Source organism: Heterodontus francisci, chromosome 2 (genome assembly GCF_036365525.1).
Source record: "Heterodontus francisci isolate sHetFra1 chromosome 2, sHetFra1.hap1, whole genome shotgun sequence".
NCBI classification, from domain to species: Eukaryota; Metazoa; Chordata; class Chondrichthyes; order Heterodontiformes; family Heterodontidae; genus Heterodontus; species Heterodontus francisci.
The window spans coordinates 41,929,879-41,954,637 of NC_090372.1; the positions used below are offsets into that span (position 1 = coordinate 41,929,879).

Below are 24,759 nucleotides of genomic sequence, written 5' to 3' on the forward strand. Positions count from 1 at the left end.
GAGTAAGGATTCCATTATTTTTCTGACCAATTACATTAAGTAAACTTGTCTACAGTTCCCTGGACCTGTTCTATCTCCATTTTTCAAAATAGGAATAACATTAGCTGCCCACCAATCCTCTGGCAATGAATTGTTATATATATGTAACAGTGCCTCTGCTATCTCTCTCCTAACTTGTTTTAACATGCACAGATGCAATCCATCCAAACCAGGAGTTTTATCCTCGCTAAGTTTGATTAGTTTATCAATTATCTCCACCTTTCTGTGTCTTTATATCTTTTGATCTCTTCTTCCAGTGTCATACTCACCTTGTTAATCTCCCTGGTAAATAATGAGGTAAAGTAACTGTTCAATATTTCTGCCATTTTGCTGTCATTACCCATGAATGGTCCTATCGCCACCCTGATTTTTTTTTTCTTATTGATGTGTCTGTAGAATACTTTATTACATTTCTCGACAATTTAATTTCATAGTTCCTTTTGCTTCCCTAATTGTTTTCTTTATTTCTTTCCTAACCTCTTTGTATTTCCTTTTGCCATTCTCTCCTTTAGAAGAAAAGACTTGCATTTATGTAGCACCTTTCACAACCACAGGACATCTCAAAGCGCTTTACAGACAATTAAGTACTTTTGAGGTGTAGTCAGTGCTGTAATGTAGGAAAAGTGGCAGCCAATTTGCACACAGCAAGGTCCCACAAACAGCAATGTGATAACGACCAGGTAATCTGTTGTTGTGATGTTGATTGAGGGATAAATATTGGCCAGTACGCCAGGGATAACTCCCCTTATCTTTGAAATAGTGCCATGGAATCTTTTACATCCACCCGAACAGGCAGATAGGGCCTCAGTTTAATGTCTCATCCAAAAGACAGCACCAGTCTATTACTGAGCCACTCCCTCAGCACTGCACTGTTGTGTCAGCCTTAATTTTTGTGCTCAAGGCCTGGAGTAGGACTTAAAGCGGCGGCACAGTGGCGCAGTGGGTTAGCACCGCAGCCTCACAGCTCCAGTGACCCGGGTTCAATTCTGGGTACTACCTGTGTGCAGTTTGCAAGTTCTCCCTGTGTCTGTGTGGGTTTCCTCCGGGTGCTCCGGTTTCCTCCCATATGCCAAAGACTTGCAGGTTGATAGGTAAATTTGCCATTATAAATTGCCCCTAATATAGGTAGGTGGTAGGGGAATATAGGGACAGGTGGGGATGTGGTAGGAATGTGGAATTAGTGTAGGATTAGTATAAATGGGTAGTTGATGGTCGGTACAGACTCGGTGGGCCGAAGGGCCTGTTTCAGTGCTGTATCTCTAAACTAAACTGAAACTGAAAGTCGGAACCTTATAACGCAGAGCCATACAGTGCTACCAAATGAATCACTGCTGACAAAACATTTGTGTTTATTGTGTGCTTTATTCATTAGTTTCAGGTTTACCCTTTCCTCTTCATTCATCCATGGTATTTCATTATTTTCTAATTTTGTTGGTGCTACATAGGTTCCTGGGGGTTGGGAAACTCAGCAGTGAAAAGGATGCGGGAGCTGCTGACTCCTCAAGGAAAGTGGCTCTTCCAGCATTCCTTGTGGGCCAGGAGGTGCAGGACTGTTTCCCCAGCCCTGATTGCTGACATACCCAAAGCGGATCGCAGGTTTCTCCTCCCTCCCCCCACACCACCACCACCAACCGCCCCCCACCCCATCTCCCGATCTGAGGCCTCTCCCCTCCTTCCAATTGCTGGAGAGTTAAGAGTTCCCGACTGCAGTTACTTGTCACTGGTTTCTTCTACTGCCTTCTGGTCAGGCTGCTCATTTGGCCAGACAGGAGACACACCCACAAAATATTAATGACCGTCTGCCGTCAAGATCGGCAGGTTCTTCACCTCACAGGGTCTGCCAGGTTCTTCAGTCATTTTCAGACTCACTCATACCCTCCCTGATTCCCAATAAATATTGTGGGTCCAACAGGTCATTCTGACAGTGAAGACATTTTGCACAGCTATTGGTTCGCACAAGTTGTAAGATTAAAAAAAATCTTCTAAATTGGAATTAGTTCAGATTTAATTAAATTTTATTTTTTTAACCTTAGCAAACTGTTCTGAGTTGACAACAGCTGCCTACTCCACAGTTATGGGAAGTTATTGAATATATGTTGCCCTGTTTTCCACTGATTGATTAGCTATCATGGAACATGGGCTGTGAGTCATCTGATCAGAGGCCATCAGTCTTAAATCTGAAATCAGCCTGCACTTTTCAGCAGGCAGGTAGATTTCATTAAAAACAGTATAATGACATGGAATAAAAATATTTCAAAAATATTAACTGTAGTATCATGGAGCAAAACTTTCTTTCAGCAGCTGACTTGTCACAGCAACATAAAAATGTATAGCTGTTTACATGCAAATGATATCAGAGACAAAGAAAGTCTCACAGTATCTTGAAAGGACAGCCTAAAACAACCAACATTTCAACTCCGAAGTGCCAAATGGCATTGCCAGGGTTTTGCAGGAAATTAGGTTAAAATGTTTTTAGCACTAAACTCACAAAAGTAAGGTTGGCATATAACACATCACTTGCAAGTGAGACAAAGTCCACATCGGTGATACTGGGCATTTTGGGAGTATCTTCAGCACACGGACTGCAGCAGTTCCAGAAGGCCCACCACTGCCTTCTCAAGGGCAGCTAGGGATGGGAAATAAATGCTGGACTTGCTAGTGTGCCAATTTCCCAAGAACAAATTTTAAAAAATGAATTTTTTAAGTACCAGTTTTTGATGCCTCTTGTGAATAATCTTTGCCAAGTACCCTTTAAGAAAGAGCCATTCTTGCTTTACCTGAAGGATAAATGACTGAAGAATCAAAGAAGCAAATCTTGCTTTCCTATTTATATTGGTACTATTACTATTGATATTTATGCGATACTAATTGATTGAGGAAACACAATACAGTTGAAATTCTGATTGATTTGAATTATATAACTGAGCAATTAAAAAAAAAGAAATTGAAATATTAATTTAGTTTGTGTAAACTCACCTTCACCAATTCCATCATATCCTTGACAAATCCATCTACTTCAGGACCTTCCAGAGCTCCTGTTTTACTCTGCAACATAGCAAACGATTGGGAATCAATGGAAGGTTTGGTGATAATTTGTTATTCCTTGTATCACATTCAGATGAAGGCCCAGCAGTTCATTTGATAACATCTTTCCAGAATACCAACTCCACTATCTATCCTTTACAGAATGCAACTGTTTGTAAATAGACCCTAGTACAATCTGCTCCAGCTGTTTTATCACGCTACATTTTGAAAATCAGTGACCTCATCTATTCATGGCTCTAGTTGTCAATCCTGCTATACAATTTGCAAGCAGAAGCCAAATTTACAGGAAGACAATACCTCCATATTCAATTCTCTCCCTTGTCTTTATAAGGAATATCTTGTACGGGTGTGTGCCTCCACCCAATAGTCTACTCAGGACCTACTCTCACACTGGTAAATCAGCTTGAATAAGCAATTACACTCAGTGCTCAGCTCATTCAGTTTGATGACAAGTACTCAAACAACTGAATGCACACTTGCACCTTAGCTGTTAGCTAATCACCAGACTCATTTTTCTTCTGTTTCCCATCTTTGCTGATCCATTGGGAAAAATTTTAACCTTAAAGACCCGCTTGGAGCAGGGGGAGAGAAATGGGATTTGCCTTGACTGTTTTACTCAGCACTAACATCCGGCTTCCAGGTTTACCAACCAATCGCAGAGTGCAGGCATGATGACGACCCACACCTGTCAATGGAAGGATTTCGATTCAAAAGTACCTCGGCAGGAGTCAGAATGGCTGCACTCTAGAGTCGTTCATAAGGCTTCAGTAAATACAAGAATGGAAGCGCAATGTTGGAAGGCTGCCCCCACCCCACCCCCCCACCCTGTTCTCTGACTCTTTTCTGGAGGTCCTGCTGTGAGGCCTGCAATAACCACAACTATTTTCCTTCGTGCTAGGTATGACTCCAACCAGCGGAGAATTTTCCCCCTGATTCCCATTGACTCTCGTTTTGCTAGGGCTCCTTGATGCCATACTTGGTCAAATGGTGCCTTGATGTCAAAGGCAGTCACTCTCACCTCACCTCTTGAGGCTCTTTTGTCCATGTTTGGACCAAAGCTGTAATGAGGTCAGGAGCTGAGTGGCCCTGGTGGAACCCAGACTGAGCATCAGTGAGCAGGTTATTGCTGAGCAAGTGCTGCTTGACAGCACTGTCGACGACCCCTTCCATCACTTTGCTGATGATCAGCAGTAGACTGATAGGGTGATAATTGGCTGGGTTGGATTTGTTCTGCTTTTTGTGTACAGGACATATCTGGGCAATTTCCACATTGCCAGATAGATGCCAGTGCTGTAGCTTGGTTAGGGCTGTGGCTAGTTCTGGAGCACAGGTCTTCAGTTCTATTGCCAAAATGTTGTCAGGGCTCATAGCCTTTGCAGTATCCAGTGCTTTCAGTCATTTCTGAATATCACATGGAATGAATCGGATTGGCTGAAGACTGGTATCTGTGATGCTGGGGATATCAGGAGGAGGCAGAGGTGGATCATCCACTCGGTACTTCTCGCTGAAGATGGATGCAAATGCTTCAGCTGTGTCTTTTGCACTGATGTGCTGGGCTCCCCCAACACTGAGGATGGGGATATTTGTAGAGCCTCCTCCTCCTGTCAGTTGTTTAATTGTCCACCACCAGTCACCACTGGATGTGGCAGGACTGCAGAACTTAGATCTGATCCGTTGGTTATGGGATCACTTAGCTCTATCTATTGAATACTGCTTCCGCTGTTTGGCATGCAAGTAGTCCTGGATTATAGCTTCACCAGGCTGACACTTCATTTTGAGGTATGCCTGGTGCTGCTCCTGGCATGCCCTCCTACATTCTTCATTGAACCAGGGTTCGTTCCCCCGGCTTGGTGGTAATGGTTGAGTGGGGGATATGCCGGGCCATGCGGTTACAGATTGTGGTTGAATACAATTCTGCTGCTGCTGCTGATGACCCATAGTGCCTCATGGATGTCCAATTTTGAACTGCTAGATCTGTGAAATTTATCCCATTTAGTACAATGGTAGAGCCACACAACACGATGGTGGGTACCCACAATGTGAAGGCGGGACTTTGTCTCCACAAGGACTGTGCGGTGGTCACTCTTATCAATATTGTCATGGATAGATGCATCTGCGACAGGCAGATTGGTGAGAACAAGGTTATGTAGGTAGTTCCCTTTTGTTGGTTTCCTCACCACCTGCTGCAGACCCAGTCTAGCAGCTACGTCCTCTAGGACTCAGCCAGTGGTGCTACCGAGCCACTCTTGGTGATAAACATTGAAGTCCCCCACCCAGAGTACATTTTGTGCCCTTGCTCCCCTCAGTGCTTCTTCCAATTGGTGTTCAACATGGAGAAGCACTGATTCATCAGCCAAGGGGGGACGATAGGTGGTAATCAGTAGGAGGTTTCCTTGCCCATGTTTGACCTGATGCCATGAGACTTCTTGGGGTCTGGAGTCAATGTTGAGGACTTCCAGGGCAACTCCCTCCCGACTGTATACCACTGTGCCACCACCTCTGGTGGGTCTGTCCTGCCAGTGGGACAGGACATACCGATGGATGGTGATGGTCTGCAAGGTATGATTCTGCGAGTGCGACAATGTCAGGCTGTTGCTTAACTAGTCTGTGGGACAGCTCTCCCAATTTTGGCACAAGCCCCCAGATGTTAGTAAGGAGAACTTTGCAGGGACGACAGGACTGGGTTTGCCATTGTCGTTTCTGGTGCCTAGGTCGATGCCGGGTGGTCTGTCCGGTTTCATTCCCTTTCTGAGACTTTATAGCGATTCAATACAACTGAGTGGCTTGCTAAGCAATTTCAAAGGGCATTTAAGAGTCAACCACAGTGCTGTGGGTCTGGAGTCACATGTAGGCCAGACCAGGTAAGGATGGCAGATTTCCTTCCCCAAAGGACATTAGTGAACCAGAAGGGCTTTTACACCAATCTACAATGGTTTCATGGTCACCACCAGACTAGCTTTTAATTCCAGATTTATTAATTGAATTCAAATTCCACCATCTGCCGTGGTGGGATTCGAATCCATGTCCCCAGAGCATAAGCCTGGGTCTCTGGGTTACTAATCTAGTGACATTACCACTACACCACTGCCTCCCTTGAAAGCGATTCAATGGGGGGCTTGGAATTAAGTGGACGTCGGGTGGCCCTCATTTACCTTCAGATTCCCAGCCATTGTAAGGTGTCAGCACCGCGGCAAGGCCTCAGTGCTGCGATGGCAGGCAGCTGCGACCAGCATTGAATAGGGGAAGAGGGTGGAGCGGAGGCCATTGCCGGCCTGCACTGTTGTCCGCTCTGCACGGTTGGTATGAACTGGTGGCCATGTTATCAACAACCCTCACAACCCAATACAGAACTTAACCTTTAAGAAACTATGGACAGCTTCAGAATATGACAGAAAGGGATAGTTAATCTAACAATAGAATTAATTTAAGGTGGTATGTACATAAAGTCATGACTTTAATTTGAAACATCAGCCCAGAATTTGCTGGAACAGCGCATTTTCCCTCAGCCTTCAGCTCGAAAACATTTTACGCTGTTAATTGCTGGAAGGTGCGGGCTGGTAATGGCGAGGCAAGGGATCTGAGTGAATGACTGGAACAAAAGTGCATCTCCCTAACCAATGAGATTTGAGGATTGTGAAAGAAACAGAGAAACAAAGGAGAAAGAGGGTGAGTTACAGTGGGTGAACTAGTGTCAAATCAAGTACAGAAAAAGACAGAGATAGAGAAAGATTTGATTAAGAGGGCGAAAAAAAAGACAAAGGAAAAAAAGAAAAAATTTAAATTTTAAATTTTAAAAATCTCTAGCAACAAATTACAGCTGTAGGAATGAGACTCCACGGTTTAAATTGTTCCTTTTCTGGGCTGGAGAAGTTAATTGGCATTGCAGGAACATAAATTTGCTTATTAAAAAGTACTTATATGGTTAAGTACTAGCCTAGTTTTCTGTGGTGAATTTAATAGGCAATTAATACACAAATCCAGCAATTTCATGAAACTCACGGTAGAGCATGGCTACCCGAACTGGACTCAACAACACGTGTTGGGTTCGGGTCGGGTCGGCTCGCTCTTCCGGGTCTGGCATTTGGGCTCGGGTCAGATTGGGCCAGATGGCACACAGTGACAGCCAGGACGTCAAGGTGGGAAACACTCCACACTAGTCTGCAGTGAGCAATTCCAACAAAGGTAGAACACAACCTCTTTAATATAATGAACTTTATTCTGGGGGTCAGGCCGGGCACAGGAAAAAAATGAAAGGACTCGGACCAGGTCGGGCTTGGGTCGGACGTGGTTGGTTCCATTTGCAGACCCGAGCAGGCACAGGGAGATTGAGACCGAGCTGTCATTTTTGCAAGACTAATGGTGGAGCAGTGCAAATTGTCGAGAGACTTGTGATGATTTGCAATTCATGAGCTATCTTTTCCTTGCTGAATGATTAAGACACTAATAATGTTGAGCACATTGAATTCACCAGTATTTTGGCAGCAAACTCTGGGCCATTATCAAGTAAATACATTTGCTTCATCTAGGCAGACAATTAATTATTCTTACTTAATCTGTCGAGCGATGACTTCTTTCAGTCAATTCATATGTATTATACTGTGGTCAGAAAGTATATTATTAACTCCAGGTAATGTCTTTCTGTGTATTCAGACCCAGTCAACATATTTAATTTTTATATCACAGTTGGTGTTTATCTAACCATTAAGATTCAATTAGCATTGCCTGAGAACTCGGTGAGTGGTAGCAGTGTATGTTGTGTACTGAACCATACAGGTTTGCTCCTTGGCCAATGCGGAATTAGCTGCTTTCAACTTGGATGGCAATGGCAAAAGGCCTCAGTGTGCCTGAACCAATGGTTCTGGTGGGGCATTAAAGTTCTGACATCTACCTACTGCCTGCTGCAGGGTCAAAGCCAGACTTGAAGGGAATGGCTTTTACACTGACTGACTTAGGTGCTGATATGGCATAAGTTTGAATTTTGGGAGGGTCTGCTCCCATTGTGGAGCCATGCCTGATGGGAAAACTGGGTATGGAAGATGACATGTCCAGATCACAACCAGCCAATTTTTACCCTTCATAGATACTGTATGATTAGCTTTTATATAACTAACTAATAGAAATGTTGGGAATGTAATTGTGCATCGATGTACAGACTTGTATGTGGGTGCTTGCTGCTGCAGACACCTGACCTATTTCCATGATCCAGTCCAAATGGGCTGTTGCTATGGGCAGTAAGTTTCCTTATGACCTTAACAGGCATAAAGTTAGTTATACAAAAACTGGCTGTAGAATAAGTTTGAAAGACTTTTCAATAACTTCATTTTTATAGCATCTTTAATGAAGCAAAACATCTCAAGGCACTTCAATATAAATAACATTAGTATAAATAAAATTTCAGTCTAAACAGCATTGAAATTGACAGTAAATGCACATTAAACCCTTTGAGCACATTGGCTGAGACTCCCATCTTCAGTAACCCAGTGTACACCTTAATTTTCCAGGAATTCAGGTGCACACCCTCCACAAGTTTTCATCCATTATAATTATTGAATGGAAGTTCAAGGAAGTGAGGTCATCCCAACTTCTGATAGCTGCTCATGACCTCAGGATACCCACAGTGCTTTACAACCAATGAAGTATTTTTGAAGTGTAGCCACTGTTGTAATGGAGCAAATGTGGCAGCCAATTTGCACACAGCAAGATCCCACACACAGCAATGTGATAATGACCAGATAATCTGCTTTTAGGCAATGGTTAAAATGAATTCATTTGTGACAGATTGTATACTAAAATTCACTGGATTTTCTATTTCACTAGAAATCTGTAAATTTGTGCATACATACACGCAATGCAAACACCTCAGAGTAAAATATTTAGCTAAGAAGATGAAACTCACCACATCATAATGTGAGAAAATCTTCTCAAAATCTTTTCGTCTGTCTTCCAGGCTACAGGCCTACATACAAGAGGCAAAACAATAATGGCAAACATTAGCAGTTTTCTTTGAAAAGTGAGAGTGCCAAAATTCTGACTCATCAAAATAAAACTGAAATTTTTGGAAATGAAAAAAATGCACCACAGCTGAAAAATGACAGTGATTGAGTTTCAGTTAGAACAATTGTGCATACGTTTTAAAAATTAAAAATGAGATTTAGGCAAAAACATTTTCCCAAAAGGAAGTAGAATGTGATAGCAGGCCAAATTGGCACATCGGATGAACTCGCGCTGTACTGAATTACAAGGAACAATTTATTTGGGAAGGTGCAGGGAAAAAAAACCCCAGGGAGGAGCAGGAATTAATTAGAATCAAAAGTTAAAGTGCAAGTTCAAAAACATTTTACTGAACTTTGTGCTACTCAGTGTGGGATGGTAGCAACAGAGAACAGTGAACATTATATCCAATGTCAGCATTCGGCTCACCCAGGTCAAGTGCAACATGGCTGAATGCAGAATGAAGTTATTTAGTCAGCTAGGGCTACCTCTTTGGCCTGAAGTTTCCTTGGGCCTTCTCCAGTTCCACCACCATCACTTTATCAGGACTGGGGCAGAGCTTACACATGTTTTACAGGATGTCTTCAGGCAAAGTTCTGGCGGTGGAGTGAAAACAGCTCAGAGAAAATTCCCGGCCGTTGAAGCCAATTCAAGAGTGACGTCAGGAAGTGCTTTGGAGAAGGCTGCCAGAATGCTCTCTGAATTGGGTAGCTGTATATAGACGATAAGGGATAAAAAAAAAATTAAATGGGTCATACAGAGAGAAACATGCGGGATTACATTTTTTATTCACTCCTGAATCCTGTTACCAGATTAATACAAGACAAACACTGCATATAGGAATCACAGATGGGACCTGTATAACCTGGGATATACCTTGGGTGTAATAGTGTAATGATTGTTATTGGGAAAGTAATCCAGAGGCCTGAAATAATAATCCAGAGAATTTGAGTTTAGATCCCACCATGGCAGTTTGAGAATTTGTACACAATTTAAAAAATAAAAAGCTGGGTTCAGTAAAATTGCTCATGAACAATGTTCCCTGTAAACTGTGAGGCTGTGCAGAAACCTGAACGTCCCTGCACAGGCTGTGCACAAGTTCGTCCCTTCACGTTACCAAGTGTGTGCAGTCACAGATAAAAATTTAAAGGGCCAACACACTTAAATAAATCATCCACTCTCTCCAAAAAAAATTACAGGGAATGTTGCTCATGATGCTGTCAGATTGTTGTAAAAACCCAATTGGTTCAGTAATTCCCTTTAGGAAAGGGAACTGACCACCCTTTCCCAGTTTGGTTTGCATGTGACACCAGTCCCACACAAAATGTGATTGATACTTTCCTGCCCTCTGGCCTAGCAAGCCACTCAGCTGTATCAAGAGGCTCAGGGCAACTCGGGATGTGCAATAAATGCCAAACTTGTCAGTGATGCCCACAACCTGATACTTAAAAGAAGAAAATTATGTTTGAAACCAATTGCATTAATGAACAGTAAGGAGAATGTGCAACTTAAACGTATTGCATAATAGCACAGGTGGGTGTCTGTTTCAGGAGCTGAGGCTTTCCTCCAACATCTGTTATTATTTTTGCTCCCACCAAGTACTTTTAGCAATTTGGATTCTTGACCAACACACTGGAGTTTGAAACCTCATCTCAACTAGTATTCATATTCCATCCTTCCTGGAGGTGACCCTCAATAGCCTCAGCTGGATCATCTGTGAGAGGGCAAGCTCCATGCAGAGCAAGCCTCCCTGACATTGTAATGGCTGTATATTTTACAGGGGCTGCACAGAATCCATAAACACCAACATGGAAAACTCATAATCTGACAACTCAACTAACAATCTGCAAGAATTCCATGACTGGGGCTATTGCTTTATAATGACAGAATAGGTTAAACTCTGCTTTATTATATGCCATTTCTACAGTTTCACCATTTTCCTTGGGATCATATTTTACAATTTAACGTTTGTGAGAAACAAAAGCTAAAGTCCTTGCCTATGATGTGAAAACAAGCAGTTCTGCTGAGTGCAGTGGGATGAAAGCTTGTACCAAACAATATGGTGGAGTTTGCCTCCATGTCACTTGAGACAATCCTATAAAAAGCTTAAAAATTTAACAGATTTAGAGTTCCAATACATATCCACAATAGCTTCAATGTCTCCACAAGAAACAAGGGAAAATCTCTGCAACACTTTCTATGAAATGTTGGGATTACCTATGGTTTGTGTCTCACTACACTTTCAATGTAGCTACATCAAAGATCCATATGCAAACTTGCTTTGACTTGCCAGCTTTTTTGGGGCTTTGTATAGTTTTTTTAAAACTGGCTAGTTTTTGTTAATTTTCTGGAACAATGGCCTTAAAACTTCCAAACTAGGAATGGCAAGCAGAGATCATTATTTGGTTAGGTATCTGGTGAATACTTTGCTAAGACAATGTGACTTTCAATGGCTTAGAACTCCATATACTACTGCTAAACCAGTGCAGCAGCTCCAGTACACCAAAAGGCCCTTCTTAGGCATGAAATGCTTGAATGAATGTACTCTGCTCCTTACAGTCAGGCCAGGTAAACATACTTTGTTATCTGAGATATGTTTTAAAAGTAAAGTTGAACTTACATCCATTTTGAACTGTAAAAGGAAATTTTCTTCCAATGACAGAATCCTTTAAAAGTGCAAAAGGAATCAATGGTTAATTCAAATCATAAAATAATAAAGAACACTTAGCAACAACTCTCTTGGTTATTGTGCTCCAAGACTGGTATTGGAGGAGGGGGAAGGTGGTACCATTGGGAAAGAGCTAGAACAGCCCTGTGTAGTATTCATTGCAATGATAAATCATGTTTGCATTGCAATAGAGCTCACTGTACATAACTTCAAAAAGTAGCCGTTTGGTGACACAGAACTTGAGAATTGCTGAAAATAGAGACATGTTGTCAAAGCTTTTCGTCTTGCACTCATCAGGACAATATGTAAGAATAACCAATGTAAGGGAAACCAACTTATACTGCATGAGAAGAGAGTGCTGATTGGTTGGCAAGTGAACCCTGATTGGTAGAGGCGTTGCCATGGAGAATGCACCAGTTTACGGTGACTGACAGTTAACTGCCAAGCTTTGTTTGAAATTTAAACCAGGCAGCTTGACTCTGATTGGTCAAGGCATTGCCCTGAGGAATGAACCAGTGAATGGCTTTCACTTCTTTTGTTCAGCTGAAACAGGCACAATGTGTGTACATGTTCTTTCTGTCTGCAAAGAACAGGGCCCTGTGTATTAATGTATGTAGCTTCCAGTACACGCAAATGCGCCACACTGCGAGCCCTACTGACAATCTTAAATTGGTTATCAGCATAACTCTTAGCACACTGCGGATTATTTAGCAAATGTTGTCCAATCGCAGAATCAAATCTAATGTTGGACACTTTTGAGTTTTGCAAGCACGGGCTGGTTGGGTACAGCCTGTACCTTGCCCGTTGTGAACAGCAGAAGGGACACGTTGTTTGATACGATCCGCCAGTCTCTGGGATGTACAGCCTATATACCTAGCATCACACTGGCATTGAAATTCATACATCACGTTACCCATTTGTGTGATAGGCAGGGGGTCTTTTTGGCTTGATGGTAGCATCCTGTTAGTGGTGAACACCATATGTGTTGCTACTGCACAATAGCAGCGTGAAACAGCTAGCTTTACTTGTTGCTCAAATTTTTGGGATACATTACCCTTCCAAGGTAATTTGAGGTAGACTGGGCACTTTTGAGTCCCGAAAGTGACTGTCTTAGGCCCGTTCATAAGTTTGCCTATATACAGCGAGAAATTATCTGATCAGGGTAGCCATTGTCACGCAGGATGTCCTTGATTTGCCCTATTTCAGCATCAAGCTTGCATTGTGAGCAAATGACTTGGGGACTATTTACGAGGTTGCCGATAAGGCCAATCTTATATTGTGTGGAACTTTAAGAATCCCAACGCGTAAAGGTAGGTTTGCAGCAGACCAAGGTAAAGAATCCCTTAACAGGATTCTTTTTCCAGGTACTGGAAAAAGTTAGAGATTCAAGAGGTTTTATGTAAGTATACAGGCAGGGAAAGGGGGTGGGGAAAGAACAAAAGGGTAGGTTTGTGATAGGGTGGAAGGCAGGAGAGATTAAATGACAAAAGGGATGATGGTGCAAAGCAATGGAGATGGTAATGCAACAAGTAAAGAGACAAAAGATGAGTCCAGATTTTAAGATTACTTTCCCATCATTCTTGAATCTCTGCCAGAGGAACTAGTTTCACTGTATCAACCTGTCAAATCCTTTAAGCAACAAAAACAAGAAATGCTGGAATCACTCAGCAGGTCTGGCAGCATCTGCCAAATCCTTTAAGCACCTTGATCAGATCATCCCTCAGTCTTCTATACTCAAGGCAATACATGCATTTTTATGCAATCTGTCCTTGTAATTTGAGAATGAAGAACTGCACGGGCTGGAACATTTGTTGTTGTGCCACATAATGACTTTTAAACAATTAATATATTAGCACCATGTGATCAGGTAAAGTAACATTTGAGGATGTATGTGCATATTTGCTGCAAAAGCTTCACAGCAACATTCTGTATTACTCGAGCAACTCAACCAAGTTACTGTAATGTCATTGAGATTTACTTAAGAAAGAATTTTTTTTTCCAGAAAAAGGGAGGGGAAAGAATTGGAAAAAAAGAGTCAGAGAAACAAACGAACACTTTCTTGTTCCCTCTGTGTGAGCGTAATATCTTGGGCCAGAGAGAGAGAGAGAGAGAGAGAGAGAAAGGAAATAAGCAAGGAGGAAAGCAGAATTAGAGAATAAAAGGCAAATAATTATTGGAGGAAAGAGACACTTAAAAAAGGGTTTTTTCTCAGCATTGCCATAGAAGACTGATTAGTTGTTACATTTTCTCTATTGAAGGCTGTGACATCTGCTGGGATATGGTTATACTGGCATTGCCTAGCACCTGGAATCTTACTCAAGTAACTTTTCTTCATGTGTGAATCTGGACAGTCATTGCCAGTGTTTGACTGTGAGAGCATCACAGTTAAATTCCACCCTCTTCTTGCCCACTGTTATACATAACCCCTATCTAGCTATACTATATTTTGCTTTCTGTACATGATTTGACATTGAATTAACTGTTCAAAGTTACATTTCCTGGTTTAGACTCTCTGGGCAGAATCTTAATAGAACTGACCTCCCACAAATTGGGAACCCATTGTTAACTGAAATGGGCTTTGCTGTGGCTGTTTAACTCAAACACAACATTCGGATCCCGCTTCTAGGTTTCGCAGTCAATCATAATGTGAGGGCATGATGACAACCTGCATTCTGTCAATGAAGAATCTGTATTTAAAGGGATCCCAGCAGGGATCTGAATGGCTTCAGTAAAGCTCGCTGCTGAAGCATTCTGAAAGCAAGAGAATGGAAGGAGGACATGGAAAGACTGCCCTGTGGTTCTCTGACTCTTCCCTGGAGGTCATGCTCAAATGTTAAGGGCCAAGAGAGAAGTCCTCTTCCCTGAGGATAGGAAGAAAAGGCCAGGCAGCCTAATGAAGCAAGTGTGACTGGAAAAAGCAGAGGCTGTGAGCAGCAGAAGTGTGGTGCCAAGGACCTGGATTCAGTGTCTCAAAAGGTTTAATGACCTCATTAGGTCCAGAAAGGAGAGTGTCAAACCACTTTCAGGTGGCATCCATCACTCTCTGACCTTTCTAGCATTCTCCTACACCACACTCCTCTGACTGCTACATCTTTCAGTTCCACACATTTCTTTCCCTCCAAGCACCTCCTCAAATCTCCATCTCAACAGACAACACCCACACACCCTTATCCTACTGCCCTCTTGCTCCAATCCCTCATAGTCACCCTCCTCAAATGTTATCATTCCATCCTCAGCACACATTTCACATCTTATACTCATAATTCTCTGCCTGCTCTCATTGCAGGAGGTGAGCCCACACTCCAGGGACAGGCAGAGAACCAGGGATGGACCTGCAGCTATAGCCATCCTGACTGCAGTGGAAGAGGACGCCCTGGAGACTGGCAGAGTGGCACACACGCCGGGTGTCAGCGATGCAGATGGGGGTGGCCATGGATGATGCACTGCCACTTGGGACTTAAAGGCCACTCATGTTGAATTGATCTCACCACTAACTGAACTGCCATGATATGCACGATGCTGCATTTGTACCCTTTCTCACTGTCAGCACCAATTCAGGTTTTTCATCTCCCACAGGTGCTTCACGGGTGACAGAGGAGCTGATGAGGTACCAGGCCAAGGAGTTCTCAGAGGAGGGTGGGCACTCTGAGGATGCATCATCACATGACTCATGCACACCCTCCACCAGCGCAGATACACACACCTCGGAGGCTACTGCGTTCGAGATAACTAGGTTGTCACATGGTGAGAAGCACATCACATGCAAACAGGAGTAGGTACTGACAGGAGAGTCCCCAATCAGAGGGCGCAGGATACTCCAAACGCTGCTCAGCTGGACGTAGATGCTGAACCTCAGGAATCAATCATGAAAAGAACACTTCTAGAGCAGCATAGGGAAATGTGTGTGCTTCTGTCAGCATTTCCAGAGACAGGGTGCACCCTTGGAGAGAGATTGGAAGAGCCCATCTCTACATGAGTGCCAAGATGTCTCAGGCATTTGCACTGATCTCTACCTCCATGGAAAGAGTTGCCACATGCATGGAGATTCAGACATAGCAGTGCACCGAATGCATGCTTACCCTGACCAATAGCCTGCACATTCAGTCTGCCACTTTACACAGGATGGAGCAAAGCCTTGCCTCCATGGCTCAACACCTCACTGGCATGCAACCAATCCTTGGCTAGCAGGGATATGCAGGTGGACCATGAGAGGGAAGATGGAGAAAGGGCACATGGCATTGGGGGCTCTTCTCAGGGCACCCCCACTTCTAATCCCTTCTACCCCACCCTCAGGCTGAGCTGCACATGCTGCCTCCTGCCCCAAAATCCAAGTCTGCCCCTGGACCAGTGCAGGTGGGGCAGTCTTTGGCAGTCATGGCCCCAAAACCCAGAGGATGTATGCCACTGGCACCTCATATGTCAGATCAGGGGAAGAAGCAGCCTGCCTCCAGCTCAGCCGAAGCCACAGGGGTTGCAGCAGCTATGAGAAAAACTCTTTAGTCGCACAAGAGAATTCACTTCAGTGTTTATAGCAATGTTAATGGAGTTGTACTGATACTTATTTCAATGAAAGAAAACCTTTTGTTATGCCAACGTGCCTTGTTGAATGATAATTTTCTTTCATCCACTGACTGGAGATCTGAATTTATATTTCGTAAAAGACATTTTTAAAAGACAAGCTGCCAGCAAAGTCATCCTTTCAGATTAAGATGATCACCCAATTTGCAACAATGAATCCTACACTGCAATGATTGTGAGGAGAGACACGAAATGTCTCCAGCAAGAACCAAGATCCAGGAAGTTTAAAGGAACTACCTGCTCTCTCAGCAAGCAGAGAAATACTGCTAACTACTATGTTTGAATGACTGAGTGACTGTCATGTGACAAGCCCCTCCCATCTATGGTTTTAAGCTGGTGTTCTTCTCTGCAGCAGAGGAGAAGCAACTCGACTCTGACATGAGCAGACCCTAAGTGGGGGTCCCTCTCACGCTCCATTCCAGCTTGAAAGCTTTCAAATCCTGCTTGTTGACTGACCACCTTTGCATACTCCGCTACAATCAGAAACCCTGTTGGAGGAAATCATCCACATTGCTATCTCCAAGTGACTCACCGAACCTGTCATCTACCTCTTCAAACTAAAAGTCTCAGGACCACTGAATTCAGCTAGAGGCGAGCCGAATCACCAAACGCCACAAACTGTATACCTTTTGTTTTATGGATTCCAACTCAACCAATCTACCGTTCCCCACTCTGTAACCTATTTGTGTGTGTGTTAATCTCTAGAGTGTGTGTGTGAGAGTGAAAGTTGGCGCGTTGTTTATTATTTTATTTGTTCGGTTTAGGTTCAATAAGGTTAAGGTCAAAAGTGGGGATGTTCATAAGAACAGAAGTGGGGATGTTCACTGATGATTGCACAATGTTCAGCACCATACACAACCCCTCAGATACTGAAGCAGTCGTCCATGTAGAAATGTAGCAAGACCTGGATAATACCCAGACTTAGGCTGATAAGTGGCAAGTAACATTCGCGCAATACAAGTTCCAGGCAATGACCATCTCCAACATGAGAGAATGTAACCATTTCCCCTTGACATTCAATGGCATTACCATCGCTAAATCCCTCACTATCAATACCCTGGGCATTACCATTGACCAGAAAGTGAACTGGAGTAGCCACATAAATACCGTGGTTACTACAGCAGGTCAGAGGCTAGCAATCCTGCGTCAAGTAACTCACCTCCTGACTCCACAAAGCCTGTCTACCATCTACAAGGCACAAGTCAGGAGTGTGATGGAATACTCTCCACTTGCCTGGATGGGTGCAGCTCCAACATCACTCAAGAAGCTCGACACCATCCAGGACAAGGCAGCCTGTTTGATTGGGACCCCATCCACAAACATTCACTCCCTCCACCACAAACGCACAGCGGCAGCAGAGTGTACCATCTATAAGATGCATTGCAGCAACGCAGCAAAGTTCAATGAGAGGGATTTGGAAGCATTTTTCATCTCTTTTAAAAAGCTTGCAAAACAGTTGAAGTGGCCAGTAGACAGCTGGACACTGCTTTTGCAAAGGAAACTAACAGGAAAAGCCCATGATGTTTATTCACTGTTGCCAGATGGAGTTCATCAGATAATGAGAAAACTAAAAATGCTATCCTGAATGCATACGAGCTGGTACCAGAAGTTCCGAACTCTCCGAAAGCAGTTGAAACTAACTTACATCAAGTTCAAAAGGGTTAAGCATCTCTCTTTCCACCGATGGATAAGGGTACTTAAGATACAGTCCATCAATGAAACCTCTGAGAGGTTATCCTCCTCGAGAGTTCAAAAACTCGCTTCTCCTTTCCATGAGAAACCACGTGGAAGAACAAAAGGTTCCAAGAGCCAGGTAGGCAGCAAGCCTGGCTGATGATTATACACTTATTCACAAGCCCTTGCCCCAAAGAAAACCCTTCCCTAGTCACCTCCAAAAAACCAGAAAAGCATAGAAGGTGGGAGAGTGATAGGAGGATGAACAGCCCTGAGCGAGAAGAGAAACTGGAAACAAAGGGGACCCTCCTTGGCCAAAAAAGGAAGGTGCTGAGAATAGGAGTGACACCCAGAAGCTTGTATGTTTTCACTGCAACAAGACAGGTCACCTTCGAGCTGACTGCTGGAGTTATGGGGAAAACCCATAGGTTTAATCAGGGTACATCAGACCAGTGCAGGAAAAGGGGCCCTGATGGAAAGCACAGACAATCAGGCAGTGGCTTTAACTGCAGCAGTAAAACCCAGTAAACCTACCACTGTGTGTGTGGGAAAACGGAACAAAATCCCTGAGAGTTTCCAGGATTTTGTGTCCAAAGGAAAAGTGATCCCATACCCCTCGAGTGAGGCAATTAAGCTGATAGTCTTACTTAGGGATACAGGGGCCACCCAATCCCTTCTGCTGGGAAAAGGCATGTCCTTTCCCCCAGAGTGTGCAGTGAATGCTAGAGTGCTAGCAAATGGTATTGGAGGAAAGTATATGCCCATACCTTCAAACCGGGTGTACATGGAATGTGACCTTGTTTCAGGTCCAGTAACCGTGGGAATTGCCCCTAGTTTACCTGTGGATGGGTTGACCTGCTCCTGGGTAATGATTTGGTGGGGGCGAAGGTGGTAGCTTGCCCAGTGGTTTTAGAGAGACCAAAAGAGGTCAGGGAGACAGAGCAGTTACAGGAAAAGGACCCTGGCATTTTCCCTGATTGTGTAGTGATTGTGTGGCCAAACAAGTTCCATCAGAGGTGGCTAAACTGGCACTGCAGTCAGAAGATCCTGTTGTCTGGTTATCTGAAACCTTCTTTGGGAAGTTAGAGGGCCCAAAGGATGTGTTAAGCAGGTCTTCCTTGGTTGAGGCTCAGCAAGTTGATCCAGGGTTAAAAAAGTTAGCACAGACAGCCCAAACTGAAGCTGAAGCAGAGGGAGTTCCAGAGTGCTACAATTTAAAGGATGAGGTGCTGATGAGGAAGTGGAGGCCTCCTCACAGACCTGCAGACGAAGAGTGGACAGTGGTTCACCAGACAGTGGTGCCGCCAAGGTACCGTTGAGAAATAGTGAGAATAGCCCATGAGATTCCAATGGTTGGACATGTCGGAATCAGAAAAACCCGAACCCGCATAAGGCAGCATTTTGACTGGCCACAACTCCACAAGGATGTGGTGGAGTTCTGTAATACTTGCCACATATACCAGTTTGTGGGGAAGCTTCAACTTCAATATAGCCTGCACCCCTAATTCCCATAGCAGCTTTTGGGGAACCATTCAGCAGAATGCTGGTAGATTGTGTGGGTCACCTGCCAAAAATAAAAAGGGGCTACCAGTATCTTCTCATCATTATGGATGTGGCTATTCGATTTCCAGAGGCTAGCTCTCTAAGAACTATCTCTGCTAAGGTAGTGGTGGTGGCTAACCCAATTCTTCACCCGATATGGGCTGCCTGCTGAGATCCAGTCCGATCTGGGCAAAAATTTTATCTTCAGTATTTTTCAAAAGGTCATGGCTAATCTGGGCATAACCCAGCTAAAGTCCTCAGCCTACCACTCAGTCACAAGGGGCTTTGGAGTGGTACCACCAGACCCTAAAGACAATGTTCAGGGCATACTGCTATGAGTACCCCCATGACTGGGACATTTGGCTGGTATTTCTTCTGTTTGCTACCAGGGACTCATCCAATGAGTCCACTGGCTTTAGTCCCTTTGAATTAGTTTATGGACACGAGGTGAGAGGTCCTCTAAAACTAATCAAGGAGAGGTTTTTGGGACTCAGGTCCCTGTTAGACTACGGGCTGGATTTTACAGCCCCCCACCCGCAGATATTGCTAGTGGTGGCGGGGCCTCGTGGTGGCCCCCCTCCCCGTCACTCAGCGACTGGAGCCAAATTTGAATATGTTAATGTATTTAAATCAATGAATTAAGTACTTAATCTGCTCCCGCCTGCCATATTGGTGCCAGTGGCTGGTACTCCCCTGCCTTCGGATACCCGTCTGGGGATCTGATGCTGCTCCCTATCTGATGTTTTAAGCTGGTGGTTTTCTCCGCAGCAGAGGAGAAACAATTGGACTCTAACATGAGGAGACCCTAAGTGGGGGTCCTCTCTCTCACTCCATTCCAGCTTGAAAGCTTTCAAATCCTGCTTGTTGACTGACCACCTTTGCATACGCTGGCTACAATCAGAAACCCCATTGGAGGAAATCATCTGCATTGCTATCTCCAACAGACTCACTGAATCAGTCATCTACCTCTTCAAACTAAAAGCCTCAGGACCACTGAATTCAGCCAGAAGCCAGACGAATCACCAAACTTCACAGACTGTATACTTTTTGTTTTATGGACTCGAACTCAACCAATCCACCTTTCCCCACTCTGTAATCTATTTGCGTATGTGTAAACCACCAGTGTGTGTATTTGAGAATGAAAGTTGGCACATTGTTTATTATTTTATTAGTTTGGTTTAGGTACAATAAAGTTAACCTCTTTCTTTGATAACTCAAGAAAACCTGTCTGATTTACCTACTTGCTATGATCATAAGAAGAACCATTCAAATACCTGGTGAATTGTTCAGTACATCCACTTTAAGAAAGAATCAAACCTCTTGTGGTCAAACAAGGAGGGAAAAGAGTGAAGCCCTTCGACTCCTCCTCACTTGACCGTAACACTTTATTTGAACTCCTCATCCTCACAGCCTCTACTTTGTTTCATCCACCATTGACCCTGGACAGCAGCCTTTAGGTGAATGGTATGATCAGGTTTTATGAGGAGGAAAATGTGCTGGTTGGCTGGTTGACTGTTGGAATGATGGATGCCTTGTTGGAGGCACAGGATTTCTTATGGCTTCACACACATATTAAGTAAAATGTGTTTGTATGAGTCCATTGCAGGCTTCTCTGGCAGCCAGGTGTGCAGCTGCAGGCACCATAGCCACACCTGGCTCCTCTTCCTCTTTGGGGGAGGATGCTGGCCGTTCTACAGCTTCCTCTTGCTACAGCTCCACTCCTCCCTGCAGCGCAATCTTGTGAAGGGCACAGCAGAACACAACAACCCTGGAGACCCTTGATAGGCCATACTGAAGGGCACCTCCAGATCCACTGAGGCATCTGACTGCATTTTGAACAACCCAATGGCTTGTTCAATTATTGCACTTGTGATAATGTAACTCTTGTTATATCTCTTTCGTGGCTCACTGGTTGAGTTCCTTACAGAAGTCTTCAGAGGGTAGTCCTCGTCTCCCAGGAACCAGCCATTGAGGCTGCGTGGTGGAGAGAAAACTTGTGGGAGATGTGATTGCTGCAGAATGAATGAGTCATGGCATTCCATGGAGATCTAGCACAGACATGCATGATCACAAACTATCTGGGCATTAAGGTTTGTGGGGGGGGGGGATCTCTTGTGACTGATGAAGACTCCAGGCTGATCTGAGGATGTCTTTATTGCCGCATGCAGACAATCAATTACTCCCTGGACCGGTGAGAATCCGGCCACTGCAGCGAAGCCAACAGCCCTCGGGGTTTGACTGACCTCATCCGTGGCAAAGTTGATATAATTGGCAAATTTGGAAAACAAAGCATTGGTGACCTGGGTGATGCACTTATGGGAGCAGATTGAGAGATCCTGGAGATGTTACCAGGAGATCTCTGGAAGGATCTGGAGACGAAGAAATTCAAGGTTGTGGTGACTTTGACAGTCACTGGCAATGCGTTCCCACCTAGTTCTCTTGGACAGAGGTCTGATTCCAGGAGGCTGCAGGTGTGTACCACGAGGCACTGCTGCTCTGTCATATTGAGGAACTCACCCTCTGTCTGTAGACCCTGTGCTGGGGGCATTGCCTCCTTCGAGCTGGAGCTCTCTGTCCATCAACCCTGCCCTGTGGAGTTGCAGGTGGCTGCAGAGACGGCAGCTGCTGTTGAGGTTGTTGCTTCTCTTGGTGCTGCTGGTGCTTTTGCTGTTAATGTTTCTGCTGGTGCTGTTGTCACTGCAGCTGTTGGTGTGGCTCCTGGTGAAGCAGCTGCTGGTCTGGCTGCTCCTGCTGCTCCTTCTCAGAGGTCCAGGTTATTGCTGCATGAGATGCATCCATGCTGCAGTGAAGGCTGACAGCAAGGAAGTTGAGATGAAGGTGAGGATACTCCAAGGCAGTTGAAAATAACTCAAGTTGAATTTTACTCTCAAAATGGTGATTTCAGACACTGAAAATTAATCCTGCAAGCACAAGCCTTTCACTGTGTCTGATCTCAAGCTTAGTGATTTCACCTTTTAAAGTTCCCTCCACTGAGGGGCGGCACAGTGGTGCAGTGGTTAGCACCGCAGCCTCACAGCTCCAGGGACCCGGGTTCAATTCTGGGTACTGCCTGTGTGGAGTTTGCAAGTTCTTCCTGTGACTGCATGGGTTTTTGCCGGGTGCTCCGGTTTCCTCCCACTGCCAAAGACTTGCAGGTTGATAGGTAAATTGGCCATTGTAAATTGCCCCTAGTGTAGGTAGGTGGTAGGGAATATGGGATTACTGTAGGGTTCGTATAAATGGTTGGTTCTTGGTCGGCACAGACTCGGTGGGCCGAAGGGCCTGTTTCAGTGCTGTATCCATAAATTAAAAATTAAATCAGTTTCATTAAACAATTACTCCCTGCTGAGCGCTTGTCTTGGTGTCTCCGGCGAAATGCAAAGAGCTCGGCCAACCCGTGCGCTGGTTGTTAAAGCCAGAATGCAGGGTTAAATTCAAAGCTAATTACCTGATTGCATACTTTAGTGACTTTCTCAACAGCTGCACAGGGGTTCCCCACTCGCCTGCAAACCCAGCCAGGTCAAACCCAGAAACTGGTGGGATTATGCTGGGTTCCCAACCCGTGCCACTTTTCGGGGACTTAACCCCGCACCTGCACCCGGGCCCACCTCGCCTTGGCAGTTCAAATGCTTCCCTCCGTGTCTCAGTAAAGATTCTTAAATCTGATTGGTTGAGGAGACACACTGTTGCTTGCCCTCTTCACACAGGTCCCAGATCCCCCCATAGAGGGTACTGCGTTGTATTTACTCTCTAACAATCACAAGCACACAGAATGTCTGTGGGAAAGCCAAAGTGTAATAAACAGCTAGCGCTGGTCGTTCATCACTGATAGCACAATCCAGGCCATTATATTATAGATCCGACAAGACATAAGGCCATATTATATTTAGCGATGAGTAACAAGCCATAATTAGTTAACAATCTGCAAGGAAAGGAACATTTTACAAACAGTGACCATAATATAATTGAATTTGATATGAGGTTTGAGAGGGAAAAACAAGGGTCACAAACCAAGTTTGTAAATTTAAGAGAGAGAAATAAATTGACCACAGTAAACTGGGCTCAGCTGTTAATGGATATTCGTAGAATTTCTGGCACAAAACAAAACCAGTACACACTCCTAAAAGACAAAACCTCCACTTGTACATTTAAGCAACCATGGTCAGCAAATAATGGTAGGAGACATCGAGCATGGAGGCAGTGAGGGACTGGTGCAAGGGGTGGGGAAGGTTGCAGGCAGGCAAGTGCAGCAGAGGTTAGAGAAAAGCCCTGACTTGAAGAGGGAAGGCTGAAGGCATCTTTGAGCACTCCTGCTCATCCTGGCCCACAAGAAGTTCTGGAAAAGGCACTTAGCTTGTTGAGCTTTCACTGCCAGGTTTCTCAACCCCTGGCCAACCTGTACACTCCAAAATCCACCATGGGAGCCCAATTTGAATATGTTAATGAAGTGTCCCGCTGCTCCATGGCAGGACGCTGATGCCCTGATATCTGCATTCGTAAATATGGCAGCGGATATGTCTGCAGAATGTTGGGGATGCATTCCCCATATTTAAGTCTGTAACTACCCACCCTGACCCTCTCCTGATCATCATTTGGTGGGGTGGGGGGCTGGAGGACAAAACACTAGGGGCTGGACTTTAAGGAGTCCGCTCCCGCCGCTCGGGAACAGGACCGCAATCAGCATATGCAAATGGGTTAAATAATTATTACATTTACATGTACTTACCATTAATCTTGTGTCCCGCTGCGATCTTCGGCCCGGCAGCCGACACTCCCGTGCCTTTGGTAACGAGGAGTAAAACTGGTGGGGAGCGCCCGGGGAAACAAAGAGTAATACTGGTGGGGAGGGGGGAGGCGGTAAGTTTATCAGTGCGGGGGGGGGTGGGTGTCAAAGTGTCAAATTAAAGTCATGGGTGTAGGGAATGGTGGCAAGGGTTGTACTTTAAATTTTGTGCAGTTTGTGGGTTGGGGAAGGTCAGATGGCAAAGGTAAGTGTTTTGGGGAGGGGTAAGGGCAAATAGTTAATTTAATTGTCGCGGGGGGGGGGGGGGGGGTGAGGGGCAAAAGAAATGTATTTATGTAATTTATTGAATATTTCTTTAAATATTAAAATTAGCCGGTAGGGCTGACTGCCTTTTTAAAAGAAGCAGCTGACGCCATTGCCGGGGACTGACAGCCCGCCCCCTCCACATGATTGAGATCGTGCTGGCTTTCTGGCGTGC

At 44.5% G+C, this 24,759-nt stretch overlaps 1 protein-coding gene across 1 annotated transcript in view; it reads right to left on the reverse strand.

The window, feature by feature from the left end:
* The window catches only part of scgn (secretagogin, EF-hand calcium binding protein), an 82,214-nt gene that overhangs the window by 6,274 nt on the left and 51,181 nt on the right, over nucleotides 1–24,759 (reverse strand). The window contains exons 8-10 of the mRNA XM_068050250.1: nucleotides 11,696–11,741; nucleotides 8,981–9,040; nucleotides 3,016–3,084 (exon numbers count right to left, since the gene is read on the reverse strand). Of these exons, the coding sequence (XP_067906351.1) occupies nucleotides 3,016–3,084; nucleotides 8,981–9,040; nucleotides 11,696–11,741 (175 nt within the window). The remainder of the gene's footprint in view (nucleotides 1–3,015; nucleotides 3,085–8,980; nucleotides 9,041–11,695; nucleotides 11,742–24,759) is intronic.